We start from the raw sequence: 20,596 nt of genomic DNA, 5'->3' as shown, positions 1-20,596 counted from the left end.
TTGCACTTTATAACTTCATTAATCTTATTAAGTTTTGACATTTCATTACATTGTTCCATTTTTATGAAAACACTGCAGTAGGACCTTTTACCTTGTGTCACACACGTGTGCAAGAACGAGGACTGAGGTAGAAAGACAAACTCAACAACTGAACCGCAGCTTCTCTTTCTGCTCTCTTTTTTTTTCACACACACACACACACACACACACACACACACACACACACACACACACACACACACACACACACACACACACACACACACACACACACAATTTTTTAAAAAAAGTATGAAAAAAACTCAGAAACTCAGATAAACAAACAATCCCATTGTGTTGTAGTGTGTGTTCTTGTGTGCGTGTCCTTCCTGTGAAATGTACTTAATAATGAGGGCAAGGTGTACGAGTGTGTATGATGTGGACAGGATATGTGACTGTGTAAAAGCTACAGTGCTATTAAAATTAAAGAGACATATGTGACACGAGCACTGATCAACAGTGCCCATCCACACTGCCCCTCCGAAGCCCTCAAAGACTACGGTGTAAATAAAATTGAGGAGCAGGCAACAGCGCAGAGACGAGTGGGGCCACCTCAGCAGCTCCACCCACTAACCACTGGGTAATGTTAAAAAGGATGGGCGGGTCACAACGCAGCACAGCAAGCGGAGCCATGTCAATGGCCCTACGCAAGACAGCGATGTGTTGTTTGATTGAGTGTGTGTGTGTGTGAGCTTTGCCTAATACAGAGGAAAAAAAAAAAAAGAAAATTCATAAAGAAAATGAATGCAGCGATAAGCCTCATGTAGAACATGTATCTATTCTGAGCTCATTATTTCTACTCTGTTGAAAACTGAAATTATAATAAAAGCGTTTCTATTTGCCTTGAATTCTTCCTACAACAGAAACATTATGTTACTAATTATTTACTTAAAATGTAAATTGGAATTAGATACTTGATTTTGGTGTGTTGGTGGTCTTGAAATGAGTGCCCTAAAAATATGTTCTGCAATTGCTCTCCAGCTCTCCACAGCATCACCTTTGATGCATGATTAACAGGTGATCAATGATTTTTTTTTCTTATTCACTGCAGACTGGGATTCATTTATATTTGATATTGCTGAATTAACTGAATAACCAGAGCACTAAATTGCATGAATAAATCTGTATCAGTCCCTGCCTCAAATATAGACATTCACAGAAAAATACAGGCTGTAATGACAAGTGCTTACTGTGCCTGCATTTGCGTTCAGGGAACAAACTGATTGCTCAGTTAGCTGTTCTGAAAGCTGCTTAGTTGTTCAGCAGATCATTTAAACTGTGTCTAAAACACTGTTGACATGTTTTCAATTTTTCCATTTCCATTTTTTGCCAGGCAGGGCCTCTGGACTGCGATGACTCCCTGTTTTCTCTGTCTCACAATTTGAGCCCAGATTACCATGAAATTTCCTTTAGACATTGATGGTTCTCAGCGGATAATTTACACAAAACAGTCACACTCCCAAGGTGAAGTAGTGTTTGTTTTGAAAATCTATGACTCCTTCTGTAATGCAGCCCTGAGGACAGCATTGTAAGTCCCACCGGTGGTAAGGCTGCAATGAAAGCAAAATGATCAAAAATGCTGTTTGTTCTGACCAACACCTCTGCATTGTTCAATCTAATGAAAACTGCAGCCTCCAGCATTTGCTTCAGGCTGGCGAGCAGAAGTGATATACTGACATTTACTGTAAACATTCAAGCTTAATCCACTTCCTATGTGAAGAACCCCTCTGTACTGTAATAAACACCATTGTTGGTAAAATTAAACTTTCCTCATGGAAAAGGTTTTACATTATTTTTAGGACTATAAAGAAAGGTTTATGAATTCTTCATAGTTTTACTTGTAGATTTTCTCGAGGTCAGGACACAGACCATTGAGAGCTCATCCTACATCTCAATCATTCCACTCTTGGTATGTGCCCCCAGTAGCAAATTAGTCTCTGAATAATTAAACTAATTAGGCTTAGACAGACAACAGCTAAATGCTAATTAGTGACTAATTAAGAGAAATGAATTCACAGCTGTATTTGTTTTCTGTTATCCAAAGTGCACTGGCTATAAAACAACTCCCTTGTCACTCATACTAACTGAAATGATTTTGGATTCATGTTATGCATATACTGCATATGTGGCTTTAAAGGCTTGGGTCTGCAGCTCAGTGGAAGATAACATCTGATGATGAGCTTAACAGATTCATGGAAGGTATACAGATCATTAATTAAAACACGCTGCAGTAGGTTATGATTTACATCAAGAATGCTTAACACAAAATAACAAATGCTCCTTTAATCTAAGAATATATATATATATATATATATATATATATATATATATATATATATATATATATATAGTCAACTAATCTGTCAAATATTTTATGGATTACTCAACGATTATTCCAATCTTACCTCACCTGCCCACCTGTGAATATCACCTTGTTCTCTTCTTACAATTAAAATAATGACCCATATAAATACGAGTTTGAAACTAATCAAATGTATTTTTAACATTAATGTGACCATCACAATAAATATTAAATAAAAAATGCATATTAAAGTGAATGCAATTTTTATTTTTATATGAAAATATAATGTGCAAAATACAAATAAGTACATACAAATGGCCTCTGTCCAAAGTTCAAATAAGGCTTCAAATTAAATCAAAAAGATTTTACAGATGATTCGGTCCATGAAGAGGTTTACTATTCAGAATGAACGCTAATGCGAGAATAAAACAGGAGCCAACGTGGCTGCTCCTTCTGTCTTTCACTCGTTAGCTAACATAACTGAAATTGCGCCACTCAGCAAACTTCATCCATGAGAGCTTGTTTCCAACAGGTAAACTAACAGAAACATTACTGTACAAACATTAACAGGTATCAACGACGCACTAACGTACCCATCCAGAGCTGACATCACAGCTCCAGGGTGCCGGTGTTTTAAACGCTCAGCACTGCAGTGATGCTGCCGTGGAAGGAAAGCTCTGCTTTGCACAGTCTGCATTCAGCTTTATTTTTGTTTTCTGTTAAATGCTCCCACACCTTTGACAGTCTGTCTCCATTTTCTTTAATTTTCTCCAACCTCCTCTTTGTTCCACCATCATTATGTTGTTCGCATTACTTTCTTCTTCGTTAGTATTGTTGTTGTTGGCAGACAATGAAGGGAATACTGCCTCTATATCTTCCTGTAGTGTATTGTAGTGTAGTACTAATTTTTGTAGTCATCGTCATCGATTATGTCAATGAATCATTGCAGCCCTATTACAGACAATTTGAAAAGCATTACTGGGTGTTTCCTGACTTTTTGGTGGGGTGCCTATACACGTAAATACAGCAGCGAGTCTCTGTTATCTTATTTGCCAAAAATCTCTTAATTTTTATATTATTTCTGACCATTTCGTAAACAAAAGTGTCAGTTCTGCTTGAGTAAATGAAGCCTCAATTAACACGAGTGGTTAATTAAGGTTTATTTCAGTGCTAAAAACTTTGTTTTGACTCTGGATAAAGGTCTAAAGGTTCCTACTCAGTAAATACTCATGTTGTTAAAACTGCAAGCTTTTCCTTATATTGTGTAGTAACAATTAGGCTTTATACAAGTATCTTGCCCAAATACACTTTGATACCAAGTCCGGATTCAAACCAAAGGCCTTCTGATTAGTAGAAGACTTGTGGGATCTAACAAAAAGACTCATGTGTAGCTGTGTGGTTGATAAGCACTAAATCCGGCAATTTCCAATAACAATTACGTAACTGTAACTGGTCACTGTCATGTAAAAGAAACAACTCACGCACACACTTAACATCTATGTATTGTTGCTGGCTCTTACTGTGAAACTGACCCTGAATGAAACCGTTTACTGATTTTTACAACAATGCTTGCTTGTGTGCAAACCTATTGTGTATTTTAAAAGCCTCTTTCTCCCAGAACCATTATTACTATATTGGAAAAATAAGATGCCTCCTGTTGTATTTGTTGAAAACAGTGATAAGACGGCTGTTTGTGACACTGGCCAATCAGGGTTGAATACTCCTGCAGGATCACTGAAAGAATGTTTGTAGGAAAATGACGAGCACCACTGTGCATCATTATGTTCTGCTTTTCTGCTAAATTGTATTGCATTGTACCAAATTCTATTGTGCTCCTCTTTTTAGCCACTTACATTGTAGGTCTCCAGCTTGACTCTGTTTTTAAAGATGTGTGTTGTGAAGTTGGCTTTCTGGAAGACTTCATCAAACGCGGCTTCATCCTTAGAAAACACACACAGATACACAAAAAAACAAGGTAAACACAAAGTCAGGAAGCACAGGAAGTAGTTGATTACAGTTAGACCTTCTGGCAAAATTGGAAAGGCAATTTTCTTGTCTGCATGTGTGCCTCACTGTGTGTCTGAGATATCCGAGTGTTTCTGCGCTGTGACCCAACAGGGCCTCAGCTGTCTCCTGGAAGCACGTCACCCACTGGTTATCCCCGAAGTCAGCTAAGTTAGCCTGAGAGGGAAACAGGCAGAGATGAGATGAGTGGGCGAGATTATTTATATGTGTATGTCTGTGTAAGGTTATGCATTTGCATGGAGGTTACAATATTCCTCATCACAGCACATGTAACAACCACTATTGATTCAATTCAATTCCATTTTATTTATATAGCGCCAAATCACAACAGTCACGTCAAAGGGCTCCATATTGTAAGGTAAATATCATACAATTATCACAGGAAGTGCACTGTGTGTACTTACAGAAAGTATGAGTCTGTATTTGAAGTTGGGGAATTCTTTGTTACACTTTTCGCAGCGGTACAGTCCGTTCTGCTGGTCTATGACCTTCTTGTTGCAGTCTGCAGATGGACAAGCCTGGTAGAGACAATTCTCCTTACGAGTGTACAACACTGTCGCCACGCAGCTGAAATACTGTGCCTGAAAAGTGAAGACAAAAATCTACTTATGGGGGGTGAGCATGATCACTATAACCACCAAATCATCCCAAATTGCTGCAATCTGAATGTCTCAGAAGCTAAAGATAATTTGTAGGTACTGCATTACACAGTATTGTGTTAACCAACAATTTAATCGTGTTTTGTATATTAGATTTTTCAATCTATTACTCTTACATAGTAAATTTAAATGTGGCAAATCAACCAACTCATGCTAGACCCATTTTAAAAACTCTGTATTCTATTCCTGCTGGAACCGGGAGACAATCTAGCATTGTTCCACTGGCTAATTAACACTGGTCCTCAAAAGCATAATTTAAATCAGTGTCAGAAAAAATGTAGTAAACTGATACAGCCAGTTTTTTTTTTCTTTTTAGTTTTCTTGTTTAACTGGCAGCTTTCTCCTTTGAATGTTTGTAGCGGTGGCAGATGTTAAAATAAGAAATTAGCTGTAGCTCTCCTTGTAGCTGGCTTACACTCCTTTCATTAAAGCTTTCACAGCTTTTTTTAGACTTGAATAAAACTGTCACTACACCAGCTTGTAGACATAAAACAGATGCTTGACACAGGTTTAAAGTCTAAGATATGTATATGAATACTGTAAAAAGAGCTTTGTACAAAAGTTTGGATAACTCTGCAAATCTTTTTTATAAAAAATAATCACAATCTTCAGACAAATTCTGCCTTTTTTCTAATGTTAATGCGTTGTTCTTTCATTAAGTTAAAAAAAATAGGAAAATAAAGGTATTTCTTTGGCCTTCACTGACTCAAACAGGACTTATAAGACAGGCCAACAATCATAATTAGAAACTGGAAGTTGATGAAATTTTCAGCGCTTTTTAATTTCATAATTCCTTAAATTTGGTGGTAGCATTTAACAACCACAGGCTCCTTTAAGGCAGATGACTTGAAAATGAAGCTAACCGTAAAAGACAAAAAAAAAAAACCTCACATATACCTGCAAAAGAGCTTGAGGAAGGTTCACCTTGTGTAGTGTTGATGCATAAACAGGGCTTACACAAAACAGTTATGAGTAGGAAACATGGACTACAACCTCATTCAAGAACTGAACATCTATTGTTTGATGAAAAAAGAGTAACATTTTAAGAAGGGAAAAAAATCACAGGAGTGGAAAAAAATAATCAAAGATCAAAATCTGCAAGCAAATATCCTCCAAAAAATGAAAACTGAAAAGAAGTTGGCTTCTAGAAATGATGCCATAATCACTGTTTCATTATTTCTGATTTTTAAATTCATTAAAAAAAAACAAGAAAAAAAAAAACAGTGCATTAACATTAGCACTGGAAGGGGCACTGCAGGGACTCTATTTACTGCTTTTCACCTCAAAATCACCTAAATATGCACTCTGCCCAGGGGTAACTGATAACTGAGGACCTCTTAGCTTAAGAAGCTGTGTTACTATATTTATAAAAACAGACAACCTTTACTGTAGACAGTACAAACACCTTCTCTATTGAGTGAGGCTGCTTAGAGCCTGGAACATTTTTCCTACTTAGCAGCACATTTAAAAGAAACACTCATCAGTGCTTTAGGTGAATAACTTTGAGTGAATGTTTTGTTTTCATCTGAATATTATGAGTATTTTTTTGGTATTCTCTTGTATTGAAAGCCTTCTTATTTTTTAATATCATGGCTTAAAAGTAATGAAATTAAAACAAAAAAAAAAATCCAAAAGAAATGTGAGACTGAGAGGAACAAAAGTGGAGCTTTTAATGTGGACACTTTTAAGAGGGTGAAAGAGAAATATTAAATAAAATAAAAATAAACTCAGATCAAATTTGGCATCAACTGTAAAACGGTTGCCAACAAGTTGGCCCAGCTGGTAGATGCATGCTGTTTACACATCTCTATTTGACTTCCAAACAATCTTGGAACAGTTTAAAAAGAGAGCAGAGGGAGTTTGAGAATTCTTTGCATAATAAATCCAAGATGAGACGGATCTCTCTCTCTTCCTCTCTAGTTTGAAATTGTGCTAATGTATGCACATGCACAAGCACGCAGACATATACACATTACTGTGATGCAAGGTTATATGCAAAGACCCAAACTTGCACATTTGCAATACACATACAATGAGCTAAACTTCTTTCTGTTATGAATATAAATTAAAGTGTACACAGTCAAACAGCATCAAATTAAAATGCAGCGATATTGCTGTAATTTAAACAGATATTAGCACCTTAGGCGGCAGAACTCACACTGGTAAAATCAACAGCTAAAAAGGAAAGAAATCCTAATTCTAGGGGGAAAGGGGTATTCTCTCATCCTGTGGAGACGCTCAGCATTTTATTTCCATAAATATAAATATAAAGAATGCACACAGCAGATGAACTGTGTCTCACTGGGAAGAGTCACGCACGTGGACGCGCCTGGATGCAAACATACAGACGTTTAAGCACGAGGCGATGAATGTGATATACCTGCACATGCTTGGAGAAACCACAGAAAAATCCTTTTTCCTAGATTCACCAGAGGGTATTTCTTCTATCAAGAGAACAGGCCTTAAACAAGATGTTGGTATTGCAGCCAGAATTTTAAATGAAATGCTTTAAAATGTATTCTAAACAACAACTACAAGCTAGAGCTGGGCCAGACTCATTACTAATGTTGGCCTAAATGAGTCTATCAAAGACTCTTTCTAGGATGACGGCCAAATACACACACACACACACACACACACACACACACACACACACACACACACACACACACACACACACACACACACACACACACACACACAAACACGCACACACACACAAACACGCACACACACACACAAACACGCACACACACACACAGAGCAATGCTGTTCCTTCGTTATACAGCCCACACTCGCTGTAAAGTGTTTAGTAAGAGCACAGAATGTGAAAAGGCCATTGTGTTCACAGCATCCCTCATGAGAGGGCTGATGATGTCCTCTGTCCCTACGACCTCTACAGATACTGCCAGTCAGACTTAGAGCTCTTTGACACTTTTTCCCCCTCTAGCTAACACTGACTCACAACCTCATAATCTGTCCACCCATCCATCTACCCAGTACCCATGCCACACAGCAAGAACCCTTCTGAAACACTTAGTAAGAAGGTTTTTTTAATTAGGAGAATTCCTCCCGTTAGCAACAGCGCTCTCCCCCTCAACACTCCACTCCCATCTTTCCGCCCGCGTGCCTGCCTCATCACATTTTGCAGACTTGGGCAGATTGGAGCGCTGGAAGGCTGGAGAGGTGGGAAGGCAGTGAGTGGGGAAGGTGGTGGAAGGGTGGACGTAGCAAGAGAAAAGAAAACAGGATGCTTTTTGGGGGCACGGGGTTGTTGAGGACTCCTAATGTTGGCAGATGCTACAGACAATGAGAGGATAGAGGTCAGCGGGATCTGAACCACCGTGATTCCCACAGAACTTGACCACTCTAAATAAATCCCACTGCATTTGTCATCATCTTTCCGGTTCTCCCTTCGTGTTTTATTCTCTCCCTCAGTATTCCAGTGTGTACACAAAAGCCCTGGGGCAAAGTCTTAACCTTAAGCACACTGAGGAGAGGCTGGAAGAGCAGCATGACTAATGCTGCACATAAAAACAGTCACAGACACACAACACAATGCAAAAATATGCGTGCACACTTACCTAAAGATTCAGAAACATACACATGCACGCATACACACCGCTCTGAAAATAGTTTTCATTCTTATCACACCAAATCCCTGTGTCACCTTCTGGCACCTAAATGCAATTAAAATTTGTATGTGGAAGGGCAACCAAGTGAAAATCTACTTCACATAATTGACGTGGCTGCACATGCCAACTTTAATGCTTGTCCCCAAACCCCAATACACACATTGCTACATTAATTAGAAATAGCTTGTACACTTGCATCCGCGCACACGCAAACACACAAACACGCAAACAGGGTCAGTCACACACATACATGGAGGCAAACAGGTAGAATGTCAAATTAGATTCCTTCAAACTATAAGCTAATGATGTGAATTCCATTATTATAACCAAAGCTGCAGCCTCAGAGTATGCGATAGACAAGCTTCTTAAAGCCTTTCAATTACAGAAACAGTAGGTGGTATGCAGGGCAGACAGCTAAGAGGAGAGAAACGAGGACAGGACAGAGAATAAGCGAAGGCAAAAAAATAAGAAGAAGAGGAGGATTTCTCACCTTTCAGCCCTCTTCCCTACATTACCTTTTCTTAAGACCCCTTGACACTCCTCTCTCTAAGTCAGCATGCTCTTCTTTACACCTTCTTCTGTGGCCTTGCTACCTCCCATCCTTCAGTTCAGCTTTATAAGTGACATGCAGCTTGCCTGACTTTTCCACTCATCTCTCAGTTTCCCACATTTTCTATCTGCGCCACTTCCCTTCTGGTAATGTTATGCCCTATAGGCTTCCTACACCTCCAAAACATAATTAGAAATTTTTATTAGAAGCGACATTGATCTTGAAGCTACCCCTAAGTGGCTTGCAATTAAAAGCAAGGAATGAGGCAGACTAGTTTGAACTAAATCTCATTAATTAGAAAGTTAGGAATGGCACATCACATTTAGATGCACTCTCCTATTGGTCAAAAGCATGATAATTCTGTGCAATGACACCTCTCAAAATGGCACATGAATCAATTTGAGAGTTCTCACATGCCTCTCCAATGGAGTTTGACTTTACTGCTAATATGTGCGCATCGCTATCTCCCTCCCACAGCTAAAACAAGAGAAGCATGACTCTAATCCATAAAGTCATAGCAAGGCACAGCCTAGAGCTGCTCTGTTTACAATGAATGGAAGACTGACTGTGGATTTGTGTTTGTCTAAATGCTTAGATTCAAATGAGGCTGAGCAGCAGTCAGGTTTAAAAATGACTAAATCCATGTCTGTTTACAGAAAATCTTCTTTGATAGTTTTTAATAAGAGGCCTTCAATCACATTATGACCCTGTGATGTTTAGCAATAGGCGTTGCTTTCAGCATGCCTTTTGTGAGTTCAGGTCAGTAATGGCTTTATCGGCATGAACATATTCAGATTCAGCCATGCTGTGTATGAATTCTGGCATGAATTTCAAAGACGTTCTGGTTATTTTCTTACAGACAGGAAAAAAAGGGAACATTTTTTTGTTTGTAAAATCGATGTCATTTCCTTTTTCTTTTCTAACTCGTCAATTATTTACATGTTGCGATTTCCTGAATTGTACAAAGTGCTGATGTTCCTCTTTCATATATATTCTATATACATCAAATGTTAAGTGAAATAATTCAAGCCTTTTGGTTTTATTATTGCTTATAGCTCTTAAAATCAGAAATCCAGTATCTCAGATTATTAGAGTATTTTTCAAATATTAGAGAAAAGTCAAATTTCTGAAACGTATGTTCATTTACACACTCAACACTTGGTCAGGGGTCTTTTAGCATGAGTTACTGCATCAGTGCAGCATGGTGTGGAGCTTGTAGCACTGCAGTGGTGTTAGTGAAGCCCAGATTTCCTTGATAACAGCCTTTAGCTTGTCTGTATTTTTGGGTGTTTCTCATCTTCCTCCATAGATTCTCTTTGTGGTCCAGATCAGGTGAGTTGGCTGGCCAATCAAGCACAGTAATAACATGTCAGCAAATCATTTGGCAGCAGTTTTCACAATGCAGGCAGGTGCTAAGTCCTGCTGGAAAATAAAATTGGGATCTCCATAAAGCTTGAACGAAGTATGAAGTAAACTATCCTGGTAGACGGTTGCATTCACTTTGGACTTGATTTGGACAGCTGACCAACCACCACCAAAACCAGCAGATGACATGGCACCGAAATCATCACAGACTGTGGAAACTTGGATTCTGTGCCTGTCCACTCTTCCTCCAGACTCTTCGACCTTGATTTATAAATGAAATGCCAAATTTGCTTTCATCTAAAGAGAGGATTGTCGACCACCGAGCAACAGTCCAGTTTTCTCCTTAGCCCAGGTAAGATGGATCTGATGAGATCTCTGGTTCAGGAGTGGCTTAATATTATTGATTGGGAATGTGATATCTGTAGCCCTGTTCCTGAAGACGTCTGTAGTGTGGTGGCTCTTGATGCATTGACACCAGCCTCAGTCCACTCCTTGTGAAGCTCTCCCAAGTTCATCAATCGATTTTTTTTGACAATCCTCTCAAGGCTATCATCCCTGCTGCTTGTGCACCTCTTCCTACCGCAAGTCTCCCTTCTAGTTAATTTTCCATTAATATCCTTTGGTACACCATTCTGTGGACAGCCAGCCTTTTCAGCAATGACCTTCTGTGGCTTACACTCCTTGTGGAGGCCTGATGATTGTCATCTGGAAAACTGGAAAACTCCATGACTGCAGATGAATGTATTGCACTAGACCAAAAGATACACTGAATATATTTGCTCAAACTCCAACAAAATATTGTAATGATACTGAAATTTTTTAGTTTCATGAGCTATAAGCTATAATCATCAAAATTAACATATCACTATTCATTTCACTTTATGTGTAATGAATATAAAGTTACTCTTTTGAATGAAATTACCATGTACTTTATATATATATATATATATATATATATATATATATATATATATATATATATATATATATATATATATATATATATATTAGTTCAAGAAAGCCAGATACACACTGAGAAGGTAACCACAGCAACCAAGTGAAAGTTTAAAAAAATAAAAACATTACAGTCTTGCTGTCGAAGTCCGTCAGCATGATGGATTTGTCCCTGTGTGACTGGAAACTTTGGTGTAAAACATTAAAGCTTTAACTCCTTGATTCTCTGGGACTGATGCCAAAACTCAATGTTTACAGTGCTTGTCTTACACCACTGAAAAGATTATCAAACTTTTCTGTACTGTAGCTATGCTGATGTTACATCATCTGCACAGGGTCTCTTTCATTCCTCTTCAAACAGTAGCCAGCTGCCCGAGTGAGAGAAGGGTTTTCTGACTCACATATCAATCTGCTTCTTACCAAGACTTCCATAAAGAACTGGCTCAGAAATCAAACTAAAACTGCAACGCAAATAACAAGATCTACCCCTTTGCTGTTAAACACCTTGTGGTTTAATTTCCATCTGATTTACTGTAGCTACCCCACTGTGCATTCAATGCAAACAAAACGTAAAAAAAAACACAACAATCTATAACACAGAAATTAAAACCGAGGCCACACCATAGCTGCTTGTGGTTCATAAACCAGTTCTTACATTCAGCCCCTTTCTATACATCAAATTAACCAACAATCAAAGTCAATAAAACAGAGTCAACTAATCTTCATTGCAAAGAACATTTTAATGGTATTTACCATGGAACTTAATTTAGTCTCACCCACCCTGTTGGTAATTTTTTCATCTATGAAATTCACTATGATTTGGGTAAAGTAACCCTTTAATGATATTTATTTTCATTTATTCATTATTTTCATATTTATCTCAGTGCATGTAATACTGATGTGTATGTAAGTGTGTTTGCGTGTGTGAACTGCACCTTCTCTCCATGACCCATATCTTCGTTCTTAATGTCGTTCAGTGTTTTCCAGTTCACCTTAAATCCTGTGCCTGCTGACCTGGACTCTGTCAGCGACTGGCTGGCGAGTGCATAGCCTTCCTGGTCATACCTATAGAGATGATGTGTAGATGTACAAATAATCATATGTCCATACATGCTTATAAACTAAAACACATGGTATATTCATATTAAATTGTCATACACAGAGCTCAGGGAAAAGAAATGAGGGTTTGTTAAGTTAAAAGAAAACAGAGTATACTTGAGAACACAAGTAATGATCCCTGGATACAGAAATGATTGAACCAGACTAGATGTACCATGAATATGTTCATCACTGTATCCATTTGTGAAAAAGAGGGTGTGAAAGCAAATGTGTGTGTATTTTTTAAATGTTAGTTTTACATTAACAGGCTGATTTTTCCCATGAAGGAGTAACTACACTGAATTACTAACTGCACTGAATCAGTTAATATCTAAGAAACCATCTTCAGACATGTCTGAATCTCTCTTGTAACCACTACATCCTGCGATATATCTGATTTGACATATGGCTGCCAAATGCATTAACAGATCATTTAGCCTTTTCCTTTGCATACATTACTGTCCACATATAGAGTTCATTCACCAAGTAAAAGAGAAAACTATATAAAACCTGTCTAATATTGTTTATGCACTCCTTTTATTCATTTATCTACCTTCTAATATATCATCTGAAATGTAAAATGCATCTAAAATGCATCAGTGTGACTTCTGCTCAGCAGTCTAACAGAGCAGAGCAATCTAATCAACTCATCATCCAAATTCATCAGCTTCCTTGAATTATGCAAAGAAGTCTGGTCCAAACAATCCCACATAGCACCACAACGCCACAGGAAGTAGAGTCAGACAGACACCCTTTGTCTTTCTAAAGTGAAGACCTAAATATAAAAAAGAAGTGGAATACTCTCTGCTACTTGAATAACTTCATTGTCATTCAGTCACTGCTGCCAGCATGTAAACTGGAATGAAGACCAAACAGAAGCTGAGATCGGGAAGAAAAGCTACGGATTAGACGAGAATGGAAGGAGTGATGAAAGAAAGGAGGGTGATGGTTTTTTTTTTAGTTATTTAGCTAACTGAATATCAAGACTAGACACCAATAAGACAGAGATTAAAGCTAGAGCAGTGCAGCCTGCCCCTTCTCTTTCTCCAGCACATATAACTAATACAATGTACCCACAAAAACGGCCAAAATTATCAATCATGGAGCAATTAGCAGAATTCATGGTGCCGACATTAAAAATTTGAAAGTGTGAACAGAACCATGCCCTCGGGAGCTCACCTGAATTTACTGTATTTACACTTTGAAGCTATGAGTGCTGTTTGACGTAATTTTCTGCCTAAGAATAGCTTTCAAGTGTAGCACACAGGCAATCATATGCACACTGAAGCATTGTTATGTACACTTGCACACACACATAGGGGAAAAAAAAAAGAAGAAAAAAGCATTTATGTTTCAACAGTAGCCAGACTTGGGAACAGCCTTAATGAGTGAATGAGTCATAATTCAAAATCCCTCCACAGGAACTGCTAATAAGAATCTAGTTTGATGCTGCTCGCCATGCTCCCATCTTTGTGAGCAACTACAAAAGCAGTTAGGAGCTGGAATACACAAATACTTGTGTTTTGCTTTTCTGGTGCTCCCTCCTTCCTCCCTTCTGTCTACATCCTGTCTCGAGTCCTGCTGGGACTGAGGGGGGGCACATGCCACCAGTCTCCAGCCAAGTAATCATCAGGGCTTTGCATTTATATTTATGTGTGAGAAGCCTGGTGTTTAGAATTTATTGTGGTTTATTTCATTTGTGTGAGCATTGTGGTTCGGACTTTTTGCAAAGAACTCATTGATGTGATTATCAATGCACGTGTATCATTTTTGTATGGTTGCACATCAGTGACTCACCAGGCTCTTAGTCTAAAGGCCTCTGGTATGTCTGGATTGACCATGACTGTTGAACTGAACAAAGCAGAGAGAGATCTTCCCCCAAAATCTGACAAGCGAGCGCCTTTGATGGCAACCACTGGCTGCGTAGAGCCATCAAATTTTTCTGCCTGGAGAAAGAAAAAAAAAGAAAAAGAAAAAGAGTGTCAAAGATAATTCAGGAGACAGAATGCGAGACAGCAAAAGCAGTAGTATTATTGTCTCTTACATGTTTGGTCTGTGGCTGCAGTTCAAAGACCCCAGAAAGTAATATTTGGTATGGTGTGCTTTCATAATTGAACAACCTACAAGTTAATTTGAAAGTCATTTTTGGATTTCTGCAAAGAGTAGGGGATTAACTCTTGCAGATCGAATGAGCTTAGAGAAGAATAGTGCTATTTCATGCACATTCGAGAGTTATTTAGCCCTCTGTCTCAAATAGGAGACTCTCATCCAAAACAGCCCTGAAGGTCACAGGAATGATTTGACCGATCGGAATTTTGTAGCCCAGAAAACCTAATCAAAGTGTTTTTGTACACAAGCGCACCCCCAGAGAGATGTGAGTACACGTGCACGGATGTATACGCAGATATATACATGGACACTGTCATAAACACATTCAATTAGAGAGTGCTCCACACTACTTGATGTCAAATTGGAAATCAATCCATGGACACAGAAAGACAGAGAGTGAGAGAGAGAGATTATAGTTATTACCTCCTCTCCCCACAGTGTGACTGTCACGTCTTTGCCCGTTGTGTCAATTAGACTGAGAGCCCTCTTGGAGACTTCTCTGCTGTTCTTCGTGGTGATTCGGGATACATCCTCAGCACTCTTACATATTCCAATCACATCTACAGGTAGAGAAAATCATTTTACATTTCCATCTATAGACAGCTCTTGATAACAGGAAGACAAGATCCTTACAATCTGGTATGAAAAAGGGCGCTATGTGAAGAGCACCTCCTGAGATGTCTCTACACAGTGTAGAGTTTAAAAATGCCCCCTGGATATACTCTACATAATGTGAAGTGTTATCACATCATAAGCAGTAAAGACCCAACAGAGCACAGAGCTGACTCCCCTCTGATACTGCCAAGCTACAGCAGAGTGACATAAATGTCATACCAGGCTGGTTAACACCCAGCACCACTTTCCAAATCACAACAAACACACTCATCCCTCTTTTAAGTTTCCCGTCATGTTCAAGGCCTGAACACTTCATTCAGGATTACTGCACTGAGGAGCAGTCTTTGCTGAGCTCTAAGAAGGTGAAGAGCAGGGACCATAATGACTAAAATTAAAAAGGAAATTAGTACAAGTGAAATTCATTTATAAAGAGCTTGTTGTAAAACAAATGGCAAAGAAACAAAGTTGATAAAAAACAAACAAACAAAGGAATCAAATACAGATTTAAATCCAATCCAAGCGAATAATTGTGATATTAATACACTGTCCAATGCTCTTTATAAACAACGTGTGATCAAAAAGGACCCTTACTCCACCAATAAAAAGCATTAAAAAAACATGACTGAATTTCTCCATCTAGGTCGTCTTCATAAGCAGCTCATCACAAATTCCAGGGTGCCTGCTATCACTGAATCGCTTCTTGAGAGTTGTTATGTTGTTAAGGTTAAAAACTCTCGCCTTTTTCAATGTGCTGTAAACAACCGCATGATGACATTCACCACAATTCAGGTCGTTTTCTTCCTCGAATACTTCAGAAAATTACAGAATTCTGCATTGACAGTCTGACCATGGAGGACAAACTGGTAATGCACAAACATTCTCTTGCTATTACACCTGATCTTATGTAACATCTTCTTTCTGTGGCTATTAAAAACTGCTGTTTGGCCTCTGGGTCAAAACAGGAGACCCAGCTCTCATCAACAACATCCTTGACTTAAAGGTTGGGTCAGTTTGATACAAAAGTTTTTTTTTAATCTGTTCAAGTTTGAGGTCCATGATGAAAATGTACTGTGGTCAGTGCATTTTCATCACGTGCTACCATTTTACTGTGAAGAAACTAGCGTGTGGTACTAGCATCTGCTGAGGTGTGCATACTCTGCTACATGTGCTGCAAACAGTTCTGAAAGTATTATAAACAATCAAGTGGGAGCTGTTATGTGATGTCACCATTGCTTAATTATTCCAAACGACTTTTTTTCTGCATTATGAGTACAGCTGAAATTGAATAAATTTGAATAAATAAAGTTATTCAACATTGTATACAGTGCTTAACAAATTTATTAGCTCACCCATCATAAGAATCTCCTGATTCTTTTAAGCATGCGACAGTGTTACCATTGATTAAAAAACCTGGACTGGATTCCACTGTGCTGTCTAGTTTTAGGCCTATTTCGAGGCTTTCATTTCTTTCTAAAATTCTGGAGAAGGTCGTGTATAGCCAAGTGAAAGCCTTTTTAGGAGAAAATGATATCCTTGAGGTCTTTCAGTCTGGCTTCAAGCCTCTTCATAGCACTGAGTCTGCCTTGCTAAGGGTTTTTAATGACATTTTCCTGGCCACAGATGCGGGTGACTATGTGATTTTACTTCTTTTAGATCTGACAGCTGCTTTTGATATGGTGGACCACAATATTTTAATATCTCGTCTAGAGCGGTGTGTAGGTATTCAGGGCACAGCGCTAGAGTGGTTTAGATCCTATTTGACCTAGAGAACTTTTACTGTTTGCTTAAAGGATTTTAAATCATCCTGTGCTCCTTTGTCGCGTGGGGTGCCCCAGGGTTCAATTCTTGGACCATTGCTGTTTTCTCTATATTTGTTGCCCCTTGGTTCTATTCTCAGAAAGCATAAAATTGCTTTCCACTATTACGCCGACGATACCCAGATTTACATGCCCCTAAAACATAGTGATGCAAACCCCATACAGACCTTGACAAAGTGTCTCGATAAAATCAAAGCTTGGATGGCTTTGAACTTCCTGCATTTTAATGAAAATAAGATGGAGGCGATCGGTTTTGGTTTGGGCGTCACTGGGGGGGCCAACTTCTGTGGATCTGGGTCCTTTATCCCAGTATGCAAAACCCATGGTTACAAATCTGGTTGTTAAGATGGATGAGAGTCTTAGGTTGGAGGGTCAGATTACTGCTGTGGTGAAATCTAGTTTCTTTCACCTGAGACAGCTCGCCAACATTAAAACCATCTTGCTGAAAAAATCATTTTAAACATGTAATCCATGCCTTTGACTGGAATATGTAAGAGGGAGCATATTACCCCTGTTTTATCTACATTGCACTGGTTGCCTGTTTATTTTAGAGTTCATTTTAAAATGATTTTATTTGTTTTTAAGTCTTTAAATGGCCTTTCCCCATCGTACCTCTCTGAGTTACTGCAACTACACTCCCCTTCCTGCTCACTCAGATCAGCTGATAAGCTGCTTTTGGATGGGCCGAGGACTAAGCATATTAGACAGGCCTTTTCACTGACAACTTTTAAAACTTCTCTTAAGACCCACTTATTTCACCTGGCTTTTGACCAGGTTTGAGATGCTGATTTTAGTTGTTGTGTATTTATTTTTTTTACCTAGTTATTTTATACTGTTTTATTATTTGATTCATGTAAACTATGTTTGTAATTGTTGCTTTTATCCTACGTGTTATTTTTTTTTATCTGCACTTCCCTTGTGTACTGTTGTCTTGTTTTCTTTGTTCAGCACTTTGGTCAGTGCTTGCTGTTTTTAAAGTGCTTTATAAATAAAATTGGCTTGGCTTGAAATCACAAATATTTTAGAAATCTGTAAAAATGTCTTTAAGACTAACAATTACATTGTTTTTTTGAGTAGTGTAAATATACACACATCCACACATTGTATTGTGAAAATAGGGAAAATGAGAAAGAAGCTATATGCATTGCTTTATTTTTACTTGATTAAAAACTTAATTAAAATGTTTATATTACTCAATAAAATTCTTGTGAGTAGATGAATATGCCTAATGTATTTTTACTACTTATAAAATATTTACAAACCTGATTTTTTTCAAATATTTGAATGTGTGCATTTTGTGATTTACATTCATGTTTTGAATATTAAGGTCTCCTTCTTACTTGCAATTATTAGCCCAGTGAAAAGCTTTTCTGCAGGTAACTGGCACTACTACTGGTCTCCACAGGATTTAGACGTTTGTGTCCATGCATTAAACAAAATGACTAGACTAAATAATACTGATTTTTCAGATTACTCGTTCTATCCCGTCTGCTTTCTCTGCTAACCTTTTTCTAAACTCTCCCCTCCTCACCCATCCCCCCGGTATTTCTGTCAGTGCTCTCTCAGCCCTCCTTAATTCCATTATTATTGAGACGTCATCCACCTCTGAACTCCATTATCACCACAGGAACAGGCTGACAGTTCTCATTACCATGTTATAATCCCCTATTTAACAAAGGAGTAGAGTGAGAGGCAGTCGAGGGAGAGAGCGAACGGCGAGTCAACAGATGACACACAGGACATGTAACACTGCCCCTCTGTGACCAATGCAAACACACTCCTACAGATTAACTGCTCAGTGCGTCTCTCAACTATTTAGAGTGGTGCTGGGCTTGTAGTTTACAATAATGTAATCATGCATTATTACTGTTCATACTACTTGAAAGGTTACAGTCTCAGTTATTTACATTTCTTTCTGACCATTAAATTCTCTTCCAAAATAGAGCATCCAGCACTTAAAAGATTTAATATGCCTGCTTCTGTGCTATCAATCAGTACACAGCACTGGATTACTGTGCAATGCAAAGTAAAATCTTACATACCTACTATGATGGTTGTGACGCGAAATCCAACAGACTTGAACTTCTCAGCATGCAGAGGTCAGTATGCCGGGTCAGAATAGGTTTCATCCAAATAGGATTTAATCTTGTTTTTAAAACAAGTTTATTTTTAGTTTGTACCAAAAACAAACAAAACTGTGCATGTGACAAATAAACACTATCTTAATCTTAATCTTAATCTTAAAGTAGGTATTGGGAAAAAAGGAAAAAACTCAACAAACAACAAAAACAACCGATTCCTGTGAGTGTTGCATCATGTGCATTTTCGAACTGCTTCCAGTCTGGTTGCTATTTTATTTGGATTGTTCACTGGAAGTCCCAACCTGATGAATTGCACATGCCCATCTGTAAGTTCACCTTAAACTTGTGCAGAGAGCAAACATCAACTTCTGTGTCATTTTCATATTGAGGACCATCACTGCTGATGAGAGCTCAGTCTCTGGCTACAACTCAGAGACTAAACAACAGTCTTGAGCGGAAGACTCCACAAAGTCAATTCAGTTCATGAGCACGACTACAATTTTTTTCTTGTGCTCCATGAATTCTATTGCCAGGATAAGACTTAAAAAAATGAGCTCTACTGCAATGTCCCTCTGCATTTAAGAGAAAATATAGACTGGAACACAGCATATTTGTGTAAAAGTAATGTTTTGACGGGATGGAGAATGATCCAGTGTGGGTCACAAACAGAAAAAGGAAAATGGTCAGAACGACTCTCCCAGGGCTGGAAAAGTAGTGCAGCGCTGCTTAAGGAGACAACCTTGAACTACAGATTGACCGAATTTTACATCAGCTACATTTATAAAAGCATTCTAGCCAGCAGCTGACGGCCCAGTGCTGCACCAGGCTGAGGTATTGTCACGCTGGGCTGAGAATTTCACCTGTTTGCTATCGGAACTATTTGCTATTACCACAATTAGCAAGTGGGTGCGGCTTTTAGCACTACCAAGCGGTCGGCCGATCCTCTGATATTGCCGGGCTGTGAATTTTTTCTGGCTTGATCCCTGCTTATGGGTAGAGTTACATATCTCTAGAACTGTAGGATGTAATGTGCATACAGACTAAGACCATTTTTTAGAAATACATCACCATTACCCCATTACTATAAAAAATCACTGATACCTGTGCATCATCTCGCTAATAAAACTGTTGAATCACTATTTCAACCTTAATCTACATTTAGATCAACCCCAATTTATGTGTCACAAAGATAAACCTTACCTGTCAGGCACAATGGGCAGGAACCACAACTAACCCTCATAAAAACAGCAGAATAAACATAATCCTCTTTCTTTGTCTCCTCTTTACAGTATGCTAGAATTAACCTTGATTCTGATCCTGTCATAACAAATTCTCCAATGACACCTG

At 38.4% G+C, this 20,596-nt stretch overlaps 1 protein-coding gene across 4 annotated transcripts in view; it reads right to left on the bottom strand.

The window, feature by feature from the left end:
- The window catches only part of LOC115791805 (replication protein A 70 kDa DNA-binding subunit-like), a 50,124-nt gene that overhangs the window by 5,645 nt on the left and 23,883 nt on the right, over positions 1–20,596 (bottom strand). For all 4 annotated transcript variants that reach the window (XM_030746062.1, XM_030746064.1, XM_030746063.1 and 1 more), the window contains 6 exons: positions 15,160–15,296; positions 14,425–14,573; positions 12,465–12,594; positions 4,771–4,947; positions 4,415–4,522; positions 4,195–4,281 (listed from right to left, as the gene is read on the bottom strand). In XM_030746062.1, coding sequence (XP_030601922.1) covers positions 4,195–4,281; positions 4,415–4,522; positions 4,771–4,947; positions 12,465–12,594; positions 14,425–14,573; positions 15,160–15,296 — 788 coding nt within the window. The remainder of the gene's footprint in view (positions 1–4,194; positions 4,282–4,414; positions 4,523–4,770; positions 4,948–12,464; positions 12,595–14,424; positions 14,574–15,159; positions 15,297–20,596) is intronic.

This window comes from Archocentrus centrarchus, chromosome 14, assembly GCF_007364275.1.
Source record: "Archocentrus centrarchus isolate MPI-CPG fArcCen1 chromosome 14, fArcCen1, whole genome shotgun sequence".
Lineage (NCBI taxonomy): Eukaryota > Metazoa > Chordata > Actinopteri > Cichliformes > Cichlidae > Archocentrus > Archocentrus centrarchus.
Note: the sequence above shows the minus strand (reverse complement) of the source record. Positions and strands in the feature narration are given on the sequence as shown.